The 25,664-nt window shown below is 42.5% G+C and overlaps 1 protein-coding gene and 1 long non-coding RNA gene across 2 annotated transcripts in view; both read left to right on the top strand.

The window, feature by feature from the left end:
• Window positions 1–12,084, top strand: part of nek7 (NIMA-related kinase 7) — a 32,227-nt gene extending 20,143 nt beyond the window's left edge. Inside the window, exons 7-10 of the mRNA XM_037249645.1 lie at window positions 504–611; window positions 4,942–5,036; window positions 8,899–9,012; window positions 11,369–12,084. Of these exons, the coding sequence (XP_037105540.1) occupies window positions 504–611; window positions 4,942–5,036; window positions 8,899–9,012; window positions 11,369–11,479 (428 nt within the window). The 3' untranslated portion in view covers window positions 11,480–12,084. The remainder of the gene's footprint in view (window positions 1–503; window positions 612–4,941; window positions 5,037–8,898; window positions 9,013–11,368) is intronic.
• A 123-nt stretch (window positions 12,085–12,207) lies between these two features.
• LOC119121756 lies at window positions 12,208–18,191 on the top strand. The gene is made up of 2 exons (XR_005097757.1): window positions 12,208–13,774; window positions 18,040–18,191. It is a non-coding gene; the product is annotated as an uncharacterized LOC119121756 (long non-coding RNA).
• The last annotated feature ends 7,473 nt before the right edge of the window (window positions 18,192–25,664 follow it).

Here is a 25,664-nt window from a genome sequence, read left to right as displayed (position 1 = left end):
CTGTTTTTGTACAAGAACTGTTCATGTTCAACCAAACATGGGTAACGGAACATAGTGTTAATGGTGCCATGTGTGTCCAATAGCACTCAAATTAAGTCCCTAGAAACACACATGAACACGCAAGCATGTGCGACTGCACACACACACACACACACACACACACACACGCACAGCTACAGGTGTGATATACTTCCGTTCGACTTGTCTTTGATGAGAGTTCAGCGACACTAATGAATCCTGAGCTTTAACAAGCACTTTACTGGGAGGGCCTGTTGAAAAGCCGCTTCGCAATTATACACGACGGAGTGAGTGAATTTTATTGGCCGATGTGGCTTACCTTGATTCATTACTTCACAACCGAGATGACTGAAGTCAATATTTTCCCCCAAAATATGCCGGCATGGTATACAGATTTTCTCAAATTGGCGTCATCGTAGAACTTCACGACGACATCCGAAGAAGTTAGCATTATCTCCCTAACCCTGACTTCTTTTCTTCTTCAGACATCAAGCCAGCCAATGTATTCATCACGGCTACAGGAGTAGTGAAGCTAGGAGATCTGGGACTGGGGCGGTTCTTCAGCTCCAAAACCACGGCTGCTCACTCTCTCGGTAATGCACGGCAGTTTCCGAGGTCTTTGAAATGAAATACAAACACTCCATGTTTGCGCGCACACACACACACACACACACACGGTTGCAGAAGGCTTGTAATCACCTGCAGTTGGATGTGTTTCATTAGCTATGGTGAGAGCAGAGCCATGTGTCATTGGGCCGGCCACGCTGCCTCCTCAGACTTGTGCTTCATAGGCCACTTAGTGACTTCCTGTTCCATTGCCCTTTGACCCCTGTACAGATGGATAGAGAGCACAAGCATCTGACACGCAGCGCAGTTGGGGTCTGTGTGCTGTCATAAAACAAGCTAGCAAAGTTTACAATCAAAGTTACTATTAGCGTTAAGTGGGTGCCTGTTTGCCATAGGAAATAAAATTTGATAACAGGTTCCTTTTTTTTTCTTTGAAGGTATGAGAAGCTATCGTAATTAGGATGTTGGCCTTGTTTAAGATGCACGCAAAAAGGGCTGCTAAACCAGAGACAAATTGACAGCATGAAACCACATGCTCAATGATATTCTTCTCTAATGAGTCGGATGTACTATGAGCCATGTACCGTGAATGTTTTGGTGTGAAGCCAGTGTCGATTGAGACGTTTGAGTGATCATTCATTTCTGAAGGAACAGACCACTTTTCAGGGTTTAACACAAAAAGACCTACGTACGCCTCTTCAAAGGTGTTTAAAATGGTAGTCTCCGAATTTACCGTTTGTAAACTGGCCCGTGACCCCAACCCATTAAAGTTAATTTGCTGCAACAAAAACACAAATACTGCCGTATGTGGGCATTTGGAGTCCCCCCCCCCCCTTTTATCACATAAATAGTATTAATTTTACCATTTGCTGTCGACGGAGCATAACGTCACAGTTGCCAGGTCTCATGATTGGTTGTGACCTGAGCTCTGGCAACCGTGATGTCATTTTCAGTCGACAGCAAGTGGCAAAATGGCTGACCCTCCTGAGATCAATAAAAACAGGTTACAATTATGTTAGCTTAATTGGTTTACATTAAGATTCCCTGATGCAATTAAGTTTGGTGAGTTGTTCTCTGGTTATGTTGTTAAGTTTTTAAGTCTAAAACCTTGCATTGTAATCGAGACATGCACTGGTTACAGTTTGGCCTGCAGAGATGTCCAAGGAGCTGTCCAACATCTTTCTGGCAGTCTCATGGCTGCTTCAATTAACTCGATTGGAATATGTTGAACATATTCCGCTGTCATTCACACTGTCTCACTTTCCAATGTTGAAGTGTTATTATCACACACAGCATGTTATTCCAGGCAGCAGCGGCGGCAGCAGCACAGACTGTGGAAAATGTGTGACTCTCATGTGCCAGCGTCAAAATGTCTGCAATTGCTCAGGAAACGTTAAGACCACAGCACCCTCTTTAGGCTGACCGGGGACAGGCAACTGGATTCCCAGGGGGGGTCAACATACTTAAGTTCTTTGGATATCGGCTTACATTTTTAATTTTAACCTCAAATAATATATCATATTTTCATCCATTTTTCTGAATCCAGCATTAGCACATATTTAGAAAAATACAGTATATACCCACACAATATTTATAATGGCTTTTCTCACATCAATACCATTCATTATGAGTCTGTGTATATGTGCCAACATAAAAGGATGCTAATTAATCGACTTGAATAACAATCTGCAGGAGACTCATTGTGTCACCAAATATCCTTGGCTGCTCCTGCGACAACCATTGACATTTTCTGAAGTTGCAGACACCCTTCTCGTCATTCCTTAGTACCCTTCCCCTGCTATGTCCATCTCCCATTGCACATAGCTGAGGTGTGTGTGTGTGAGATGCAAAAGAGGAAAAAGTGAAAGCAGTACATGGTGACAGACTGAAAATGGGCAAAGAAATATGGAGGTGCAGAAGAAACTGTGAGAAACAAGGGCAGAATGTGTTCAGTGCTGGAAAATAATGACTGTTTGACAGTAGAAAAGAAACCTTAGCAAAAAGGAAAAATAGTAGTGGAAATAAAAAAAAAACGAGTGGGACGAGCCATTTATTTGTGCATGTTTTCACAGTGGTGTCCCAGTGCGGCTCTATAATAAGCACAGTCCCTGCGCTGAACAGTAGACGCCGCCATGGTGGTCCAGCCATTGACAGAAGCTTTAAAACTAAAGGCCAATACTCCCTTTTTATCTCCTGCACTCTGTCAGACTACTTCCATTCATACATACATTGTTACGTTCCTATTCTGAAATATGTGTATGCATGTGAGATATGCAAACTGTAAATAGTGTTTCTGCCATAAAGTAATCTCAGTTTGATTGAAATATTTTAATGCTAAAATGTTGTCCAAATGAAAGTCCACATGAAAAAAAAAAAAGCTTTTTATGACATATGGTCTAATAAATTGGAAAAGCACTGTTACGTATGAAAACGTCATATACAAAATATTGAGGAGTTTTTTTGAGTGGAAGATAATCTGCAGTGTCGGCCTGGGCCAGGCACTAAAATTAGAGACACAATCGAACAAAAGAAAGAAAACAACCAGAAAGATGATATAGTAAAAAAAAAAAATAGCCAGTAATATATTGTCAAATATACCCCTGATTGATTAACACCTTCAATGAGGGCTGCGTTAATGATGTGAACAGCGCGACGAGAAAATACACAGAAAGCAGAACACAAGCTGGAACACTCTGGGGGGAGAGAGGAAGGCTGATATTGGAGATAAATCTGATGATTGAGACATATATTTATAGCCATGCAAGTCTATTCTTTAAAAGCCAGCAACAAAGTTGTACAGACTGCTCGTGCCAAAATCAGAATCAGGGCACAGTAGGACATGTAGGAAAAGCAAACACTTGCATGTGACTTAACGTTGGCTGCTGTGATTCTCCAAAATGTCAAAATCTGTCAAAACCTGCCAAAAAAAAAAAAAAACTGTTCGCAAATAATGGAAACAGCATTTTTATGAACTGACATTAGCTAATTCACCTTTTACATCAACTTAATAGTTTTATGAAAAATACAGTCGAGGTCACATTTGTAAAAATTGAAATGAATCCCCATATGACTTTTCAATTTATTTGGATGAATAACTAATGTGCCCTTAATTTAACATACGGGAGCAGCCTCAACCTAGCGCACTGCACTTGTCTTTTTATGCAGGCATTAGCATATGAGAGCTTGATTCTTTTGAATTAGCTAATAACCAATGTTAGGGGTGCTTATTCCAACACACACACACGGATGCTATAAAAAATTGCTGATGATCAATTAGAGCTCCCTGTTTATTCCTCACCGTCTTTGCAGAATTTTTTTTTTAAATAACGAATGACACTTCATCAAAGTGTTTTCTCAGCCTAATTGTACCTTCACCCAAAATTTCAACTCCCATGACCTGCTATTCTCCCGTTAGCACTTCAATTACTTTCGGGCCTTTTTGCGGAATTTTCCCGTGGAAGCTCCTGACACACCCACCACTGGAAATTTGTGGCGTGGATCATTTCTTCACTGTGACATGAATTTAAATTTCATTCAAAATGATATAGAAGACATATAGCGTTGTTGAAGACAAAATCTGGAGTCTCTCAATTCCTCCAAGTTTCCACATAAATTTGCTTTAAACTTTGTGGAATGAGTACATGTTCGTAAAATGCCCAACCAGATGTGATCACCGTAATGTAAAACTGCTGCTGGATTTGCTTGGTTGACTTTTACATGGGAAATCCCAGCAAAACAGAAAGCAGCCCTTCCCACTCGAAACGCTAAGAATGCAGAAAATCTCGGTATAAAGCGACAGACGTGATGTCAAGCTGTGGTTCCTGTCCGAGTCCAGTCGGGTGAAGGTCTGATTCTCTGGAATGCTGCCAGTCGCCATGCTAGTTTGGGATTCTTGAGTTTCCAAAACCAGAACCAGAAAACGGGCCTGCTTTTCAGGCTCCGTCAATGCTCCTGGGGCGTCTTCAATAGCTGCTGTTTCAGATCATTACCAAGCCGGCTAATCAAAAGTGATTGATGTATATTTTGTGTCTGCTGCATATACAAGTTTGTCATGCTTTAACAATTATGCGCACTTTATGGCCAAGCAGGGTTATATGCAACCTGTAAATATCATCTTACTTGAGCTGACTAATAATTAATAGGGGCAATATACTTGAACGACTCCCTGTCGTTTTCCTTACTTGCACCCTTACGAAAATTCTTTCCAACCTCTGAACTCGACATGGTTGAAAAGACTCGTCCGCTTTCCTTTACCGTGCCAGCGTACGCCACAGAACTGTGGAGAGCAATGCAAACGGTAATAATCACTGTTTCTCATGCTCTTTTTTTTTTTTTTTCTTTTTCCCCATCATCCAGTGGGTACACCATACTACATGTCACCGGAGAGGATACACGAAAACGGATACAACTTCAAATCGGACATCTGGTCGCTGGGATGCCTGCTCTATGAGGTAAAGTGCAGACAAATATATCAAACTTACATAAGCCTACATTTAGGATTCGATGCAAAAAGTAATGTCATTACATTGATAAAATAAATATTAAAAAAAATAATTAAATCAAACAATTGAAATGATTAATAATAAAATTTAAACAAATGATATGAAATCATTTTGCAACTCTAGTTCTGCGTCTGAGGTGACATAGGAAATTCACTTCGACTGTTATCTACATAGAACCACACCATAAAGTGTCATTGCTAAAAACCTTCTGGGGTGGGGCTTAAGAATGACGACCTATTCCACCTACAGCAGAGATGGATTCCATCCAGCAGGTCAGGGTAAAAGCCTTTTTGAAGAAACTGCCCATAGTGCATCCACATGTGGAAACTTTCTCTCCACTCTTTTTTTTTATTCCCCTCCCTTCTGTTCCATTCCCTCTTTGTGCCTCCCCTTTCCTCGCGTAACCTTCAGGCATAAGGAATTCACAGAGACATGATCCACATTGATTTCACTCTGAACATGGTAACAACTGAGAATTGTACAACAGCTCCTTTTTTTTTTCTCTCCATCCCGGTCGGTGCCTGTGGCATGGGTAACGTCCAAAGGGTCTGTCAATACCTGGTCATTGTATCAGCGTCTATCTTCATCTTCCATTCTGTTTGATCCCTTTCTCCTCGTGTCCAACCTCATTACGTCCTTTGACGCTCCATGAGGCCAAACCCCTCCTCTCTGATAATATTAGTCGTTACCTCCCAGGGTGACATGGAAGCTAAGGAGGCGGAGTTTACGCCACACCACTTGATGACAACATGTCTCCTATTACTGATAAAAAAAACAACGCTTTTTTAATTTATACAGACACATTAGTTTGAGTGGAGAAGAAGAATACCTTGATGGAGCTCGGCCATGTTAAACGAGTCTGTGTCTCATTACAAGCCCACTCCAGTATATGGATTGATGTTGCTTTTATGAGAGCCAGCATCCTTGGTTACACGTGATGAGTTGCCCCATGGCTAAGTCTGTTTTTTTTTTATTGTGGACTGTTTTTTGAAGAAGCCTCCTTTAAACGTTTTACACGGTATTCATTACGTTTTCCGAGTAGCTTTTATAGTTTTTCTTTTTTTTTTTTCTTCTTCAAAATAATGTCATCTGCTTAAAACGATCGCATCCCTTTTTGCATTTGATTTAATGAGCTACGAAAATTGAATTATTTCTCTAAAATCAACACGCCAATATAGCAACTGCTTAGATACATTTAGAAAGTCCTGCTCAGTTTTTCATACGTAACCCTTTACCAGTTTGCTTTATTATCAATGTCAAAAGTTGAATAAAATCCCGGCTCCAATGGGACTAGGTATATTTTTAATGACTGTCCTCAGACACTCTGACTTTGTTCCTTGATGAATATGTCATCAGAAAGAAACATGAAGGACCAATGTGAACATAAAAAAGTCATGCTTTCTTCATTTGGACAGAATGTGTGTGTGTGTGCATGTCCACACATTTGGTTGCTATAATTTGAAGATAGTATGTTGACAAGCGTTAATGTGAACAGCCCTCGCCGATATCTGGAGAAGCTTGACGTGTTCCGCAGATGTTTCCAGAAACCGAAACAAAATTAGCGCTAATTGAACAAGGAGGACATTTGCAGACCTCGTGTAGGTTCGGGAAAAGACTCGCTGAAGAAAAGCACAGACTGTTTCTCTTTGTGCGTGTCTGTGTGTTCCACCACCGACAACTGGCAGACAGCAGGCATGCGTCCGCATTGAATCTTTCTGGAATATCAATGAAGCATGCACACACAAATACGCACAGACCTGGGCCTCAGAGGTCAGACAGTGAGTCAATCATCTACCCCGATGCAATGACACCAAAAAAAAAAAAAAAAAAGAGTTTGTGTGGCGTGCATGTTCATGGGTGTGCGCTCGCGCCGGCTCGCTCACGCAGGGGGGCCAGCAGCTGTCAGGGGCGAGGAGCAGCAGACACTAATGAAGCAGATGAATAGTGCAAAAACTCCCAAATAAAAACAGGACACTTGACATTTTTCATCTGTCAAAAGTAGAAGATGCATGAAAATACGTTGGGGTCTTGTTTAACCCTCTGCCTCCTGGTATCGAGCCCCCCCCCCATCTTCCTGTGTGTCTGTTTCACTCTCCTCCTCCTTTTTTTGTCTTACTTACTTTGAAGTGTATATTTTGGGTAAACACTCAGCGGTCCTCCCAAACATGCGCTCTGTTATAGTAAATCAAAAGGCAGACAGTGAGAGAGCAAAAAAAGACAATTTCCAGGCCATTGAAAGGAACTTCGACAGTTTTTTTTTGGTCCTCTCCACGTTTGACATTTACCTTCTGCATTTTGATATCTTTTTACGGTAATTGAGAGTGATTAGTGGAAGTGAAACTGGAAGCTCTTTGACATTTATTACAAATCTCTCACACTGGCATTTTAGCTTGGAATGAATTGATTAAATACTCAACTGATTTAATGGCCAGCAATTTAATGTTAGTTTTAATTGATATGGATAAGTAAGGTCATTCCTGTGGGGTTCATAATTAGTCAAGGGGGAGTATAGCCTGCCCCGAAATGGTGGCATTTTCAGATGGCACAAAGAATTTGTTTTGTCTTCACTGAAAAAAAATTCAGTTGATGTATAGTCTTCTTAAAAAAACGATCTGCTATTCAGATGACGATCCACATGGTAAAATGAAATGAAGTCAATTCAACACCATTATTTTCAGTGTACTCACACGTGCGACTGAAAATGAGTGTACATGTGTGTACAGTTTTTTATGCACAACTGTAAGCCTTGGAAATGTTCTCGGAATTCCAGAGACGCCAACCGTATCAAGTCTCTGCTTGTTGTGTGACTTTTCAACAGCTGCTGACTTGATACGATGCATTTTTTTCTGGAAGAAAATGTTTGTCGTTAAAATGATTTAACCGGATGATATCCCAAATCGGGCTATTTTTGCAGCGGCCAGAGCACCACCTCATATGAAAATTGTAAAACAAAAAGTTTGACTACTTTTGCTATTAATTAGGCTCATTCTCGACTATTCCGCAAACATGTCTGGAATTGATAGCAGTCAACTAAGTCGACTCAACAGCATATGCAAAAACATCCCTGGAAAAAGTTGCAAATTTGATTTCAATGAAATGATATTTGCATATTTGCAACCAGCTCTTTTAAAAATGCTATTTGCATATTAATATGGATCAGAATATATTTTATTCCCGGTTAAGCAATCATGCATCACACAGCATCTATTCAACTTTTCAGTGACAATGCAAGTATTGAGCAATAAAAAAAATTAACTGCGTCGTTGTCTATTTTCGGGAAGGCTGTAGAAATTCTTGACGTATTTGCACATAGCAGTAAAAGTCGACTGCCGACTTCCCCATCCACATCTGTTTCTCCCCCCCCCCCCCCTCCAGAGTGTGTCGTTTCCCCCTGAAGCTCACCTCATGACTCTTTTTTCCTCTCCACTCGTTCATCCAGCTCCAAGTCTTGTATGGCGCACAGTGATTCTTCAGTTTCAATTTGATTGATTTTGTTAGCTGCAAATGTCGAGCCATTAAAGCCCGAAAGTAGGTGCAATTAAATGGTGCGTACTGCACATCTGAAGAATGATGATGAATTGATTTCCGCAACTCTTTTTCCACTTTGACATGAATTATTTGACATTAGCCTGGCTGAAATTAGCGACAAGCTAAAGGCTTGTGTTTGCAGTATTATTTAAAGTCATCTCTTTGGAGCCTGCTAATGTTTCAATGTATAGGTGTGATTGGTTTAGTACAATCTGAACTGTGGATTTTCCCATTTTTTTCCTGCCTGTCCTCACTTTATTTTCGCATGTCCTTTGCATTTCAGATGGCAGCGCTACAGAGTCCATTCTACGGAGATAAGATGAACCTCTACTCCCTTTGTAAGAAGATCGAGCAGTGTGACTACCCTCCTCTTCCATCAGATCATTACTCCGAGGAAGTAAGTCATGTCGTAGTACATCACTTGCACTTAGCGCTCTGCGGTAGGTAGGTTTGGATCTGCTCACCTATTTATTCCCATTGGTGAACACTTGGGTCTTGAAATGTTCAGTGAAACAACACTTTAGACCAAAATGACCACTTTCTCTTTTTCTGCGCCAACGCGCTGATTTTGACTTGTATTGACTTTTTTTTTAACAACTGAAATCCATCCAAATGTCAGTACACAGTGTGTTTCGCTATAATATCATTACTCTCTGATCAAAAGGCCATGATTTTAAACGTTTGAAAATGAAATCCTACATATTAAAAGCATCTGTTTGTGCTAAAAAGTAGGGTGAAAGAAAATGAGCTTGTGTGTCAGGTTTCCCCTCGCTAAATGTGAAATGATCTAGCGTAGTACAGCAAAGCCTCATCGGTGCACAAAGGACATGTAATGCAGCCAGGCTGCGGTCAACAATGGCATGCTAGCTGATTGCTTGTGCATGGTTGCATTGAAACGTAGCTTAACCCACTCCGAGTTGTTGGAGGAAAAATGTTGACAGCAAATATATTTAGATGTTTGTAAATACTACAGGAGCACAAAATCTCATGATGAGAATGACTACAAATGTGACTGTGATTGCGCATCTCTGAAAAGCTTTTTCGTTCTGGTGAAAAATTCAAATAAGATCTGTTCGGTGGCCTTGAAATACAAAACACATTTGTTGTTTTTTTCCCATGTTTTTTTGTGTGTGTATTTTATTTCACTGCTTTTTTTGGGGTTGGGTTCTTTGCCATTGTTTAGCTTTTTTTAATGTGTTTTATTTGCTTTACTGTTTGGTATCTTATCATTTTACTTATCTATTTGTTTCTTTGTTTTGTTTTTTCCTTGAGCTATTGTATTTAGTTAGTTTTTTTCTTGGTATTTTCCATTGGCTATGTGGTTTCGCTCTTTGTGTTTTTTCAATTTGCTGGTGTGTTTTGCACTTCAGGGCCACCGAAGATCTGTCCCTTTACTGTTTTCTCTGAATGACTGCTTTGCTTCACTTAACTTTGTAAGCAGCAGGAAACCACAAGGAGAAAAAAAAAAATACCCCTATTAGCACAAATAACACACCTTATTTTCTCTTTGCAGGCCGTTAAAAAAAAAAACATATATATACGTATATTTATTTATTTATTTATTATATATCTTTATCTTTAAAACACATACAAATATAGTCCTTGAAGGTAAAAGCGGGTGTCGGTTGCCTGCGTTGAAATGACGTCTCCGCTTTGCGAGTCCACAGTGCGTAGTTCGAAGTTTCTCCACTAACTCCTGCAGAGTGTTTTTCATTGCACTTTGGTGTTTACTTCATTAGGTTGACAAAGGCTAATTGCATGGCGTTTCATGTCTTTGCACAAGCTTTTTTTTATTTGATGTGCATGAGCCGTCGCACCAGCGTGTATTTGTTACAGTAGCTCCCTCTCTCCGCACAGCCAGCCAGCGCTCGGAGCTGGAGCGTGCCCCACACGTCACCCCCATCCCGCAGATAGGGAGACAAAGCGATAGAGTGAGCGAATGATGGCTGATGGAGATGAGGGGGGGTGCCTACAGCGCCTGTCTGGATGTAAACAATGCTCCTGAAGGATCGGCGGCAAACTGTCAGCTGCTCATCTTTGTTGTGTCATTTAACCATCTCCGTCTATGCTTCCCCCGCTTCCCCCCTTGCCTCCCTTCACCAGCGCTCGCTCCCCCCTCCACCCGCCACCTGACACTTTACACCCCCCCCACCACCACCTCACTCGCCATGCAAAGAAGCACATGAATATTTTACATATCTGCATCTTTTCTCAACCCCACCCAAATCTCCATCCGGCGCGACTAATTTTCAGACTATCTGAATTTACATCTCTCTCTCTCTCTCTCTCTCTCTCTCTCTCTCTCTCTCTCACATATGCACGCAGTGGCTGACGAGAACTCGTCCGGGCCACTGCCGTTCCCGTGAAGTTGGCAGACAGTTACCATAGCGACCTCGCATAGATGTGTTCCCCCCCCCCCCCCCCTTTATTCTCTTCTTTTTTTAATGATGGTGGTGGCTGTTCCGCCTGCGAGCCTGTCTATCTATCTGCTCCAATCAGCCGCTTGGCTTGGCTTGGCTTGGTGTGTGTGAGCGCCGGCGATGGAGTGGCAGCACCGTGCACGTGCGCTTGTGCGGACCCGAGTCAAACGCTGCCAACCGGCAAGCGATTAGTGTGCTCGGTCCAGTTACCTGTTGCTACCGCCATAGCGAGAGCCCGTCAAGAGTTTCTTGTCTTTTGGCTGTGGTTCCAATGACATCATTATCATTAACGCCATTATTTTTCCTTTCCCCCTTCCCCTTGTGATGCATCAGCTGAGGAATTTGGTAGATATGTGCATCAACCCCGACCCGGAGAAGAGGCCGGACATCACCTACGTGTACGACATCGCCAAACACATGCAGAACGTGACGCAGGGCAGCTAAGCCCGGAATTGCACAAACTATAGCTTGTAGAACACATCCCTCCTCAATTTCCATGCTGGACGTGTACACATCTATCTGCTTCTATGCAAATACTTAGTCCAGAGCTCATTGTGATAAGCGGACAGCATTTATAACATGGTTTTTGGAGGAATGTAAACGTGAGCGGCAGCCTAAATCCTTCCTGCGCAAGGTAAACAACAAGCCCAATCAAATCTGTCCATTGTATATCACTGTTCATATCCTAGCTTGAATATTCTTTTCATGAAGGGCCACCCCCAAAAATGGTTTACACGCAATACTTCAACGCTAACCGTTTTCCTAACAAATGCTGTAAAATATGATAGGAAAGAGAAAGTCAATGATTATTGAGAGATGTCATAAGAAGGTTTGGATGCAAGTGTTGCAGAGGTAGCGGTACTGGTTATGTTGCAGAATTTGGAAAGCTGGCTCGGTTCAGAGGTGCAGGTGGGAAAACATGGGCGAATGTCGACACAGCGCTTTGAATGTTTGTCACTTTGACACTCCACTTTCAAGAGTCTGCCTCTCTTTCGACATCCTTGAAGGAGTAGGTAGGTAGTATGACGAAATATCAAAAAGAAAAAAAATCTGTTTCACATTCTGTTTACTTTTCTCACCCACACAAAAAAACATTTTGTTTGGGAGCAGCAGTAAATGAAAATACGCAAACATGCTGCTGACCAGACGGGGAAGGTTGTCTATATTGCTAAAACGGTGTGATGAACATTTCTAAGTTTGCCTTACGTTTCCTTATGCAGGGAACAAAGAGACAAATAATCTTTGCCTTGTGTATATATATATATTGTCCATTCAATGTGTATCTCACGGCAAATACCAGATGATGAGTTGTATAATATTTTGTTGCAAATGTTGTTCAGTCATCAGCTTTGTTAGCATCTGTCCGTCCGTCTGTCACTGCGCAAACAGTCCCGATGAAACACTCCACAAACATGCTGCACTGAATACACTGTATCTTGCTATTATATCAAAGCGGTGAAGGAGTATTATTTTTTTATTTTTTTTTTGGGATACGGGAATACTATCTATTGGCGGGTTCTTCCCCCAATGGAGTTTTATGTCCATCATTTTACAAACTCCTTGTGAGAACCGGCTGGTCCACATCGTTTGTAACATTTACATGAAATAGGTTTACAACAGTGTGACATACACGTCTAGCACTGACTCATTAGTTTACTGTACTGCATCTCCGTGATACTTCATCGACATCGGCGCTCACGCAGCTTTGTCTTTTAGCATCGACTACAAAACGTTCATCATTCGTCATATAAGCAAAGCCCTTACCAAAGTCATATTTTTGATTAGAATCATTAGTCATGCAAAACTCTCCAACCACAGTCAAACATTTTCAATTTCAGCCATAATCGTAAAAATCGATTGTTGTCTCCCACAATGGTGTTCAGTATTTCGAGTGATTCTGAGCATATTTTTATTAGCGTGTTAGTTTCAACGGCATGCCAAAGTCCTTCATGTTTATAAAGTAAAATGCTTTTATTTTTTTTCCCTTACATTGTCCACCTTTCCCATCCAATCGATCCATTTGAGCACTTTGCCTGAAGTTGGGCGTACACATTGAGTGTTCTGTTTTTGTTTGCGCACCGACAATGAGATCTAGGTCGTTTGTAATTCGTCACAAGGGGCTTGTTAAACATACATAGTACTGGGGGATTATGGTGCTGAAATCCTTCTTCACGCAAAGTATCACAGGGCCCCATTATTTCGACCTTGACTCACTTCCATTTTCCACCTTATGTAAGTTGTGTTTGGTTGGAGAGTGGAGGGGCTTTTCCCCTAAAGTGAAATAATAGGCTCCTACTGGCTTTGGCTTTATTTATGGTTGGGCTAGTTGTTGTTTTGCTTTCATCTCGTGTCCCACCAATGCCATGTATTTTAGCTTAATGCAATAAAATTCCAACATTTCTCCTGACTATTTGAGTGTGTACTTTTATTTCATTTTGATTTTACCCGTAGTTTTTTTAAGCCAGTTAGCTTGAATATTTCTTTTAGTTTGTTAGTTGGTTTTAGTATAGTTTTTGTTTGTTGTAGCATTGTTTGTTTTTTTTATATGTGGAGTGTTTGTCCCCACTCCACATATGTAAAATAAGAAAAAGTCATTATTGTGCAATAAAGTAAAGTTAACTCCAGTTTTATTTGACCTTCCTTTTGCAGGGATGTACAGCTATACCGAAAAAGACTTAAAATGAAAATTGTGTGTTGTCTGAGGACTGCAGATAATGTTTGGCACAGCCAAGTTAAAAGGTAAGTTCATGTTGTGGAAAATAATTTCTCATGTTTAAAAAAAAGTTATCAAGGCAGTATCCATCTGTCATTTAATAACTTGTACTATAGTTGTTACTTTTTTGATTTTGACACATCTAAACCAAGACCAAACCTTGAGTGTAGTAAATCCATCCTCCTTGTTGACATGATAAATGATAAGACCAATCATTTTCAGATATCAATCATTTCATGACTTGAACTTTCATGTCGTCAACTTGCTCCGATGCCCCCGCCGGCCAAAAAACATTTGAACCGAAAGCTACTTGGAAGACTTTTCCAGCAGAGAGGAAATGATCTTTTATGTTAATTCCATTGAGTTGCTTGTGAAGTGTAAAAAGCCTGTTAAATGATGAAAAGTGGAAAAAGGGCAGAAGTTGCCATGTGAAAACATCCCTGTCAGCTCCCTGTGTACTAGCCTTAAGGTGAACTACGTCGACATGCTTCCACTCATCTCCAGAGGTAATGTTTGCTTAAAAGGCATGTAGACATCTGCTCAAACTCTCGAGTTCAATCCCGAATGAGCAGACACACTAAATCTCGGAGTTAGGAGTTTGATCATGTGTGCTCGCGTGGAGGCCTCCAGGATAGTGTGACTCTAAAGTTAATGTCAAACCGGCTCGCTCTGGGATACGGCTCCGACACAATCTTACAAGGAGTGGATGTGAGAGGGGGAACAGGCAATTATTTTACTGCTTCCTTCTAGCTTGTGTGCGCTTTGCCATGCAAGGCCCGCAAAAGACACTTTTTCTTTCTATACTTTTTCCCGAGTCTAATGTAAAAAAAATAAAATAAAATTTGGCATTTGCACCAGAAGCAAACTTTCTCATTGGAGCCGTTGCACTAATTTCTGTTGTGTTCTTGTTATGTATGAGGTCATTAGCAAAGTGCTGGTTGGTTATCGTGCCTGGCCTCCCCCGAGTAACGCTCCCCATCCCCTCCTAGCACTACGCCAGTCTCCAGGTCCTCCCAATCCCTCTTGGCACGGGAGGGGGGGGGGGGCATCGGGTCTTTTGCCATAATGAACTCCACAGGGACTGTTGTTCAGTTTCATTGCGGCACGAATTGCTCCCATGGAGCCTGGAATGCAGTAAAAACAAACAGAAGTAAATATCTGGAATTAATACATGCGGCTGTTAGCGGGCCCTCCCTCCCTCCCCCGCTCCCCTTTGCGCTCCTCTCCTTCAAAGTATAGAAACATTAATACGCTTGCGATGATTTTTTAAAGGTTGACCCGTGTTATGTTCTCCAAACGCTTGATCCCATAACCATGTAGCCCTAAGTCCATCTTGTGGTGAAAACTCTTCACTGCACTTTTCTTCATCTGCTTAGCTTTCATTGTTTAAAAGGAGGAGAATGACATCAGGATATGTAAATGAGCAAATGTCATTTGAAGTGTTTTTTTTTTGGCTATTCAGATGTGTTGAATTTGTAAATTATTACTGATAATCATTACTTTGCTATTCCTCAGCTGTTTTTTTTTTTTTTTGGAATATGTATAAGATTAAGAAACAAAGATGCTTGTGAAAAAAACAATTAGCATAAACAGAATAAAACATTGAATGAAAGAAACAATAAGAAAGTAAAGCAGTGGTCAGACCAATCACTGCTAATTAGGTTACTCATTTATGATTAATAAACAATATACCTTATAGCTGATTCTTATACGATGGTCTGATAAATAATAATTAATTCAGACATTTTTTTTAGCTTTAGGGCTATTTCATATTTTAATGCTATTTTTAATATTAATATGTATTCAATTAAATTCCAATACACACCGCTATTTAATATTTTAATGCTGTTTTTAATATGAATATTTATTCCATTAAATGCCAATGCACACCGCTTGAGAAGTATACAATTGAAAAACAGCAAGGCCTTTGCTCAACCTTAAAATAGGCTTTGCGTTTAAACGTCTCTGAGGTAAAGTTTAATTTATGTGTCTGTATATGTAGATTTAAGAGTTTAAAAAAAAAAATAGTGGGATAATCTCTCAGCTCATCATCTGTCCCAGGTGATATTCAAGTGGGGGGGAAAAAAAATAGGACCGTTCCAGAGGACATTGACTTGATTTCCCACCGACCCCCTTCCCGTTTGTTTGTTTTGTTTTTAGAAGCCCGGAATATCAATACTTGAGTGCGCATTTGTAATAGCTTGTGGCGCATCCTTGGCTACGGCAGCCTGAGCTTCAAACATATTAGTTTGCTGGGAGAGAACAATCACCAGGGACAGCAGCGCCGTCCTGTTCATCATTTGAAAGCCGCTATTGTTTGAACTTATGAAACTTTAAACAGGTTAAACTCATATTTAGAATAAAAGGCGCCGGCTTTTTCGGGTTGCCGTATTTGTCAGGATGCTCTCTCCTGAGGTTCACATAAAGAAAAGGCTCCCCTTGCAGTCATTTTTCACTCACTCGCTACACCCAGCAGGCTACCTGATACACAAACACGTATGATGGCGCACACGTACTAAACAGAGCACCTAATAAGCCTGTGTACACACACGCACAAGCGCTGGCGTAATGACTGACTTTGGCGCCGCATGTCCTTAATCTGCAAGCACCGGGCCGGCGCAGGGGGGGCACGCCAAAGTACAAGGAGCCTGCAGTGAGCTCGGCCAAAATCAAAAGCTAAGTGGCTCGCTAAAGCAGTCGAGCACTCTTAAAAGCCTCGCGCTCTTCCTTCCCTCCCTTGTCTCTCGCTTAACAAAACTAAACTCGGTTCAGCCTTCCGGAAGGGGCATTTTCACAAACGGTTAAGCACTGGATCAAAATTCTGTTTTAAATGTTTTCAAAAGAAAGCTGAAGCTAAGACGAGGGCTTGACACGCACACACATACACAAATACGGTCACGCTTGACTCCTTGTTTTTCCTTCTTCTGTGTAATGTGCAGCTTTCGGAAATATGGAAACGTGCCGACTTTTTTTTTTTTTTTTTTTACAGGTGACTTCAAGTTGACACTTAACGTCACATCCGTGTCTTTAATCTTTTTAAATGTGAAAACAAAACCCGGAGCACTTTTTGACACTTTTGATGTGAAAGCAGTCCAAAGTAAGCACTCGGGAAATGCAATTTCTTTCAGTTATTCAGACAAAGCCATTTTCTTTTTGGATGATAAATATCAGGAGGTTTTACGTCCTTTTTAAAGTCTCCAATGTTTTCGCCCTCTGCCAGACTTCCGAAAGGATTTCCCTCACTGTCACGCACGCATGCACACACGTGCCGGGCTCTAATAAAATAAGCACTCTCGCCATAAAGTTGCCAATGAGCTGTCCCCAAAGAAGCACATCTGTCAGCCCAACTTAAACGGACTTTAAAGAGTCACTTTTCAAGATGAAGGTCAGCCGCACATAGACTCCGATATACTATCTCGGCCAAATTAAATTTGCTATTAAAAGGCGTGTTTTAACCGGGATTCCTATTCGGTATAGTCATGCAAGATTACGCAGCACTGTTTTTCCCTTTAATGACCGTCATACTTTTTATTTTTTTTATTTTTTACTACCGGCCAGGTTAAATTCAAAACATGACGCTCTTGCACACAACTTGAGCTCATAGGCAGCTCGCTCTGTGTCTCACCTCATAACTGTAAAAGCCAGGACGATAAACTCATTGCAGGTCTCAAATTTAGGCCGGGGTAGTTTGGCGTCTCGGGAGGGATTGAAACACAACTGCCGCTGGAGTCGAGACAGAGATGAGATGAGCTGAGCTGAGGAGCCTTGTAACGGCGTGTGAGAGAGACAAGGGGGGCGGGGGGGGATGTTGTACACTTGGCCATGCTGGCTTCCCTCATTCACACGCTCCTTTCTGAACTGCAGCCAAAGCTCCCTGCGCCCGAATCTTTACCTCCACGAGGATGATCAAACCAAACATTCTAAAAGTCTGTTTTGAAGGTTGCTGAGCAGGCAGCAGAGGGGCAATGAAAGAGCACGGCGCAGGGCAAGGGCTGTCAGCAAATCCCAAACACGGTAACCCATCTTACTTAAGATGAGGTGGTGGTGAATCAGCATCACCTGATAGACAGCCAAGGAGCCGACCTTTTTTTTTTTTTTTTTTCATGGAACAAACAAAAAGTTAAAAGAAAAACTTGCGTCATTGATCTGCCTTTTCTGGATATAAGCAATAGCTGAGAGATGACTGGGGTTCGGGGTTGTCTCTCAGATTTCAATCCCTGCTCCTCTGTGATCAATAAAAGTGAGCTGGAATCAAAGGCAGCCCTCTTTACTATTGTCTATTCTCCGTTAGCAGACAGACTGAGGAGCCTTTGATCGCCCTGTCTGCAGGGCCCACAGCCAAACCCATCCTCCCCCCACCACCTTCAGGTGAGCCCCGTTTGTGTGTGAAGGCGGCGGAACCGAAACGCGAATCGCAGAGAAAGCGAAAGCGCTCGCCGACCACAACATTGCAACACAGTCTGCTCCATGTCACGAGAGCGACGCTACCAATCCAAAATGATTTTTATAGACACCGTTACATTGCTCTTTATTTAGCAGTAATTGTTGTAGAGCGACAATTCCACAAACTATTTGGTTGGAAATGGCAACAACTAGGTGTCTGATTTTTGGAAATCGGTCAGCCAAGTTAAACATGTGAAATTTTATCATATACGTATATAATAATATTATGAATATATTATATTTTATTATATATTTATTTTTATTGTAAATGCATTTGCCCAAACACTTTAGTGCAAATCAATACTTATATTATTAATTAGTACTGTTGTCTGTATAAACTACGGAAGCACAATCGATTCCGCTATACTGGCAAAGTAGTTCCTATTTCAAAGAATTGCGTGTTGACAACTTTCACAGTTGTGAACCGCACTTAACCTAAAGTGAACCCTCAAGTAAATCAACAGTAAATTGATCTTGTTAATTAAGCACAGGGCGTTGGTGTTTCTTTGCATGTCCTAGTTTAGCTAAGTCTGCAAACAAGTGGTGTCTTTCTAACTCAAAAGTCACGTCCATAAAGCCAGCCTGGACTGTTTATTCATTATTTATGAAGCGTGCCTGCAGGTCTAACAAACACGGCGCCGTGTTATTCAGATGCCTGAAAATTAATAGACTGTGTGAACTTTATAGCATAACTCTGTGGCGTTGTTGTCTGGGGCAAAGCAAATGCTCGCCACAGAATGAGAATCATATGCATTTATGCAAGTGAACAAACACACCAGGCTGCCGAGTGTGTTTGGTGAATTTGTTTAAAGGCCAACATTAGCATACGGCGACAGACAGCCAAGAGTCGTGACGGCCGTTTCGGAGCGCCGCTTCCGTGTCGGGTCCTCGCGGCGCCCGTGCCAGTCAATCAGCCGGCGCGTCGCACGTGAACCCAGGCGGCTATCAATTTGAATCTTTTTACAACCGGGTGAAAGGTCATGACCTTTCAGCAAGCAGTTGATCATGTAAGGTGGCACCGGAGGGGCCCATGATGCAAGAGGAGAAAAGTTTCCTCCAATACGCATAACCTTTAAACTCAACGTCCCCATGTGACGCCCGGATTGGTGATTAGTTAACAATATGCACGATGAGATCTTAACAGTCTACTTTTGTTTACCTTGCCTCAGCTCCGACTTCTTCTTCTCACCCTTAGTGTGTGAGCGTGACCCCGAGGCACAAAGTCACTTGATGAATCCTGCATCTTTCTGCAACACACACACGCACACCCTTCCCCCACCGCTAGATGATCCAAATGGTGCTGCAGAATCTCAGTGGAGGTCGGGAATCCGCATCCCCTTTAGGCGAGTCCTGGGGTGCCTATTTTTCCGTATACGCACAGTGAAACAAACATTCCACAAGCATGTGCGGAAAGCCACGTAGACACACAATTGCGTCTTAATGAGAGAAAGACACGGCGGCGGCGGAATGAAACGTAGCCACCGAGGACTGACCTGAGGTTCAGGGGGTGGCGGCGGCGTCTTGGCGGGGAGTCGATCTCCCGGCGCTGATCAGAGGGCCGCTCCGCCGGGGCCACTCGCTCTGTCGCCGCTGCAGAAAGCAACTGATTAAACGCCACTGTCAGCCGCTCCACAGAAAGAAAGCTTCCTTTTCTTTTAGATTGTTTTTTTGGTTTTTTTTTTCCCCTCTTCCCCGCACTCACTGTTTGTTTGTCAGTCTCCCTTTGTTTTTCTTTGTCCTCTGCCGAGACAGCGGCGCCGGTGGATCGGAGCTGCGAGCGTGAGGGATTTGTGCGTAATTAGCTGAAATGCTCACCCCAGCAAGTGCAAAAAAAAGTGAAATTTTCAACTTCTTGAACTATACTCCCTTTTAACGGGATTTCTCTGACACTCTAACTTCACGCCGAGGATCAAAACATTGCCTCATGGTAGAAACAGACTTTTATTTCACTCTTTCAGTGTGTGGACATCAAAACACTTGCAAGTTCCATTAACAAGTTGCGCAAACTTGTGAGCGTGGAAAAAAAATAAGATAAGGTTGAATATAGATGAAATGTAAACGAGCGCATGACCGCTGTCATGAAATGGTGCCTCGACTGAAAACCGCAAGGCTTTGTTTGGAAATGGCGTCCTACTTTAATGACTTGCCTTTCAGCACAGTATAGAAAGCATCAAGAATATACAGGACTGCAATACAACAAGCTCTTCCATCTAGAAACGGATTTTTCTTTTTTTTTGTGGAACTATTGGATTCAAGTATTAGTCACCCTCCAAAAACTAAAGATAAAATGAATTCATTTATTCCCCCAAATTTCTCTGCCAATTTTCCCACATTATATTTTGAGTCATGATTTTTATGATAATTTATAAATTAATCATTTAATGATAATTAATTTTAAAAAAACAAATTATATCCAAATAAAGCTAATTTAATTGACGGAGCTGCTTCAATAAGTACCATGTTAGAATAATAAAAAATTGGATGTGGGTCAGAGGTTGCTGGCGACCTGGTTGGTCCTTCCCGCCTCTCTTCACTTTCCAGCCAAGTGGCAGTCGTCCGTAGCGTGCATTGAGCTCTGTCTATCCGTATAAGGTGAGGATTTATCATTGTTGACTGCTCTGCTCCGACATTCTGGCACCAATAGAAGGTTTTGAAAACTCTGCCCATTATCTGTGCCCTCTGGCCTAGTTGGGCGAGTCATCCAAGGATGGCCGGCAACACTGGCAGCCTGGGGCCAAACTTCTCCGACTGCCAGCCCACTCGCGCCACATAGTCCGTGTCAGCAAAGCTTTTGTTGCTTGGCCTCAATAAGGCTCACTGTGCTCTTGGGCAATACATAGAAGCTTATTTTCCCCTACGGAGCCGAAGAGGGAAGAATGAAAGAGATTTACTGTCATTGTAATTTGCACTTTGACTGGATCGTGATTGCCCTTGAACTCCAGAGCAAGGCAGACAATAGCCACTTTGCATACACATCCAGCCAGGTCCATCCTAGGAAAGTTTGTCTCTTATTTCAAAGTCACGATGCGACTTTTACCCTGGCTGCGGCAGCCAGAGGTGGAGAAGATCTTTTGGCCAGGGAGGGAAAACTGAGCGTTGTCTCATCTCCTCCCACAGGCAGAGAGGAAGGTGCATGCACGGTGACGGGGCAGGGGCAGTTTGAGCTGGGTAGGGAAGCCATGGCTGCTGGCACAAAGGATGCTTCTCCGTCTGTTTTTCAGCTCCATTAATATCACAGCTCCATCCTCATTCATTATTCATGAGGCGTCCGGCAAAGAACGCAAGCGGGGAGGAAGGTGGGCAAGCAAAGGCCAGAGATAGCTCCAATCAGTCCCGCTTTAAATGACACTGAGCGACAGCGCCTGGGGTTTTATGGCTCGCTGCTCAAATGAGACACTGTGCTGTAGTTAAAAAAAAAAAAAAAAGTCCAAGTCGGCCCGCTGTTAATGACCAGCAGGAAGCATTAGGGGCCGCAGTGCTCGTAAAGCTCGGCTCCACGCTGGCTAACAAATCTGCCCAAACTTGATCTACATTGCGGCGCCGCGCTGAAACTTGCATTGAAGCCACCTGATCCGAGGTGACCAAAAAATGGATAAAATCACATACAGGCTTTATTTAATGTTAATATGAGAGAAATACAGCAACATGAAAAGGCTAGACTCCAATTTTTAATTGAGGTTGTAAATGTCACTACCACTGCATTATACTGGTCAAATGTGTCCTCTGGATACAGTCATGAGCTTCTGTTATATACAGTAAATATTAAATAACACTCATCAGGGCGCTTTTACCTTTTTTTTTTAAATGAGAGATGCAAGTACATTTTTCTACATTATTTTACATTATTCCAAACCTCATGATAGCTCTAGTACCTTAGGTTTTATTTTTAATAATAGCATGCACTCAGGATATCTGTCACTTAGACCATGACACCATCTTGCAAAATCGTTTAACCCAAAATAAAATAAGTATTCAATGGATATTACAAGGGAATATTTATGCACAATCTGTACTAAGCATTTTACAAAAGACTGAAAAATATTTTACCATCTCATGGGGCCCATCCAGTGAATGTCTTTGGTGTGTGTGTGTGTGGACTGAATCTTGAGTGTGTGTGTGTGTTTTTTATGAAGCCTCAGAAATGGTAATGCCCTTAACCCTAATCCCAACGCAGGAGAGACCCAACTGTTGGTATTGACTTTGTGAACGTTTACCATTGAGAATTCCGACTATTCAATTCCATTTCAACTGTAGGCGAAGAGGGAGAAAGTCCCTGGGTGCCATGTTTCTCACATGCAAAATAAACACGCGCACACACACACACACAGTGTGTATTCTATAGTATTCTCCAGTGATATTGACTCAATTGGATTTGAACCCCTCTCTGCAGCAGAGACAAACGATCTCAACATAACAAAGGCTGTGTGTGTGTGTGTCATTCCAATTGAACATATCTTTGCCACCTCCATCAAATTGCAATTAAAATGTGCAAGTTTTGCTTTTCCCCACCTCTCCTAGTTTTGTCACTTTCCCCCCCCCCTTCCCTTCACTCCAGTTTTCCCTCCCAAGCCATTTGTCAGTCTCCGGCCTCTTGGCCAGCACCACCCATGCGTGTTCTCCGAGGATTGATTCCACTCAGCCTCATCCTCCCCAGGATGAGCCCCCCCCCCTCCCTTCCTCGGCCCACCCACATCATTTATACTTGTGAGCATTAAGACTTGTCACAGCCTCTCAGTCAGGCAGGCCCTTTATCCAAACGGGCCATAGATTCTCATTAAACGGGTTGAATCTCCACTTCCTGACACAGTGGCCATCACACGTCCACCCTGCCGTATCTCCAGCGCTGACTATTTGTCCCATCTAACTGGACAGAAGTAGCGAGGCCATTGCTTGTATGGCATTTCATATCAAACTGGCAAGCACGCACTTTTACGATGCTGCGAGGGGAGGGGGGGGGGCTTCTAGCACCAATAACGTATCGCAATAGCATACCTTTACTGTCCAATGAGGATATGGAATTATTTGTGTGCTTTTTTTTTTTTTAGCTGGGCCAATATCAACGATAAAGTGCCTTTGGTATTTACTATCTTTTCCCCCACTTCTCTTATTTGACCTGCTTAGATGTCACAGGTGCACGTATAGCGTCCACTGGACAATTCTGATTCTGCTTTTTGATGGGATGAGGTGCTAATAATCATTTGAACCAAGCGCGTTGACAAGAGAGCAGCGTTGTGTGGTCAGCGGATGAGAAGCGCTCCTCTGAGGCCTTGTTAGTGCTGGGTCACTCAACTGCCGGCCACATTTCGAAACGGCCAATCAAATCCTGAAGTCTTCCGACTCTGCCGTTCGTGTATGTGTGTGAGAGACAAGAAATTCTGACTTGTGTTATCATGTACACAAACTGTCCTGAGGGGCTTTGTTTCACCATATATGATAAAACATACCGTGTCACACACACACACATGATGAGGTCAGAGGTCGCGTGTGTTTGTGTGTGCAGCATGGCCTCCTAGGAAGAAAACAGTGCAGCGTCATGTAAAAAATAAATGGTCCACCTTCTTTCCTATTCGCCCGCTCCTCGCATAAAAAACACATGCGGCTTATTTGAGCATGCAGGGTTGAATCCAGGGTTGAGTTTGATTCCGACATTCGTCTTGGTGTTGCTGTGCGTGTATATATATTTTTGATATTATACATCAACATTTAATAGCAGCAGGAGGGCGAGAGCCGTCTGTTTTTTTTTTTCTTTTCACCTCGGTGTGAATGCGCCAGATCTGTCACCACGCAGGGGGTAGAGAGAATGTCATGGAGGAGCTATGTCTTTCTTCATCGTATCCATCCGCATAGTATTTTAATTGGCTTTTCTCTCGGTGCGAGGCGAGAAGGAACAAAGGTGAGCGGCGGGATGAATCGTGAAGGGGTGGAGGGAACGCGCTGTTTTTACGCCGGCCAGCTATGCGGCCTCATCATTGTGACCGTCACAATAAGCCCACACGCGACCTTCTGCCTGCGAGGCGTCGCCCGACGTTTCCACCTGAACCGGACAATGGCATGCCTTCCGTGTCGGATCAGGCTGCGTCATGGAAACCGACTCACGGTGACCGCCAATCATTGCCTGCCGAGAAAGACTAGATGTTTGTGCAAGGTGTGTAAAATGTGTGTGTGTGTCTTGTATGTTGATGGTTGATGTACACGCCTGGAGGGCAAACGCTCCAGGCTGCTCTCGTTAAGAACCTGTCAGTCACTGGCAGAGAAGAACCACAAGGAGTCCAAATTGCACCATTGAGGGTGTGTGAATGTATGTTACATGTGTTTGTGTGTGCGGGGAAAAAAAAGCTCACACTCCTGGCTGCCCCTCCCTCCCCCTAAAAAAATAAATAAATAAACGGTGAAGGAAAAATATATGCACGAAAAGGCTACTTGTGGTACAGCGTGAAGCCATACTGCCCCCCAGTGGTTAGAAAGACTTTCGTCACCACGCTCGCACACTTGCACTGCATGGGAAAGTCGAGACGTGACGGTGTCTCTTTTGTTTGTCACGGTGACTGTCACTTATCTGAAAGAGGAAATGGAGAGGAAGTGTAATTTTACCACAAAAGTCAGTTTTTTTGCGAGAGAGGTGCAAAAGGATGCAGACGGGGAAGAAAATGCAATCTTAAATATTCTTGTCACTGCCATTGACAAATAGAAACATCAGTTGTCCTCTGTGCTTCTCAAACTTTTTAAACCAAGTTAGTAAATTGGACTATTTGAGGACCACCATAATAATATATACCAGAACAGTTAGATTTGGAGTGCTGAGATGACTGACGTATGGCAAAGAGCACCGACAGCGAGACGGAGCAAATCTCTTTTGTGGTCACAGCTGTGACTCTATGGAAATACTAAGAGCACTTGGCTAATCGCTCCCTCCTCTGCAATAATAAGCAGCCAGCCTGATGTACTCAAACATATATTGTGTATATATTTTTGGAATCCCAAATTCGAATAGATACTCCGTAAAACAACGTACACAGTATGCAAATAAGAAAGACGACATTTGCGGAAGTTGTATCATTCTTACCACACCCTTTGACTCAAGCGCTACATAAGTGTTGGGAGCCTAAAAAAAGAGTATTTTCAGTTTTCCTTCACAGGCGCAACAAATCAGTACAAACTTGCAGCTCTGTATGTGACGTTTGATCAACTTATGCTTATTGCGACTTACTTTCATCGGATTTTTTTCTTTTTTTATGATTTACACTGCTGAAAAGGGCCAGCATACCCTTGGGGGATTGTTTTATTGCATTCATGAGGAGCAAATGAATGCAATGATGCAAAGTTGTAGTCACAGAATCTTCCCGGTTTTGAGAAGTGGAAGGTGCTAAATTTGTGATCTATTCATCAGAACCCCAAATTTGCTGCTGGGTTTCCGCTTGAAACCCCCTAGATAGACCCACAAAAGTGTTTAGTCATGTTGGGCAGTGCACACGC

This window comes from Syngnathus acus, chromosome 4 (assembly GCF_901709675.1).
Source record: "Syngnathus acus chromosome 4, fSynAcu1.2, whole genome shotgun sequence".
Taxonomy (NCBI): Eukaryota; Metazoa; Chordata; class Actinopteri; order Syngnathiformes; family Syngnathidae; genus Syngnathus; species Syngnathus acus.
Note: the sequence above shows the minus strand (reverse complement) of the source record. Positions and strands in the feature narration are given on the sequence as shown.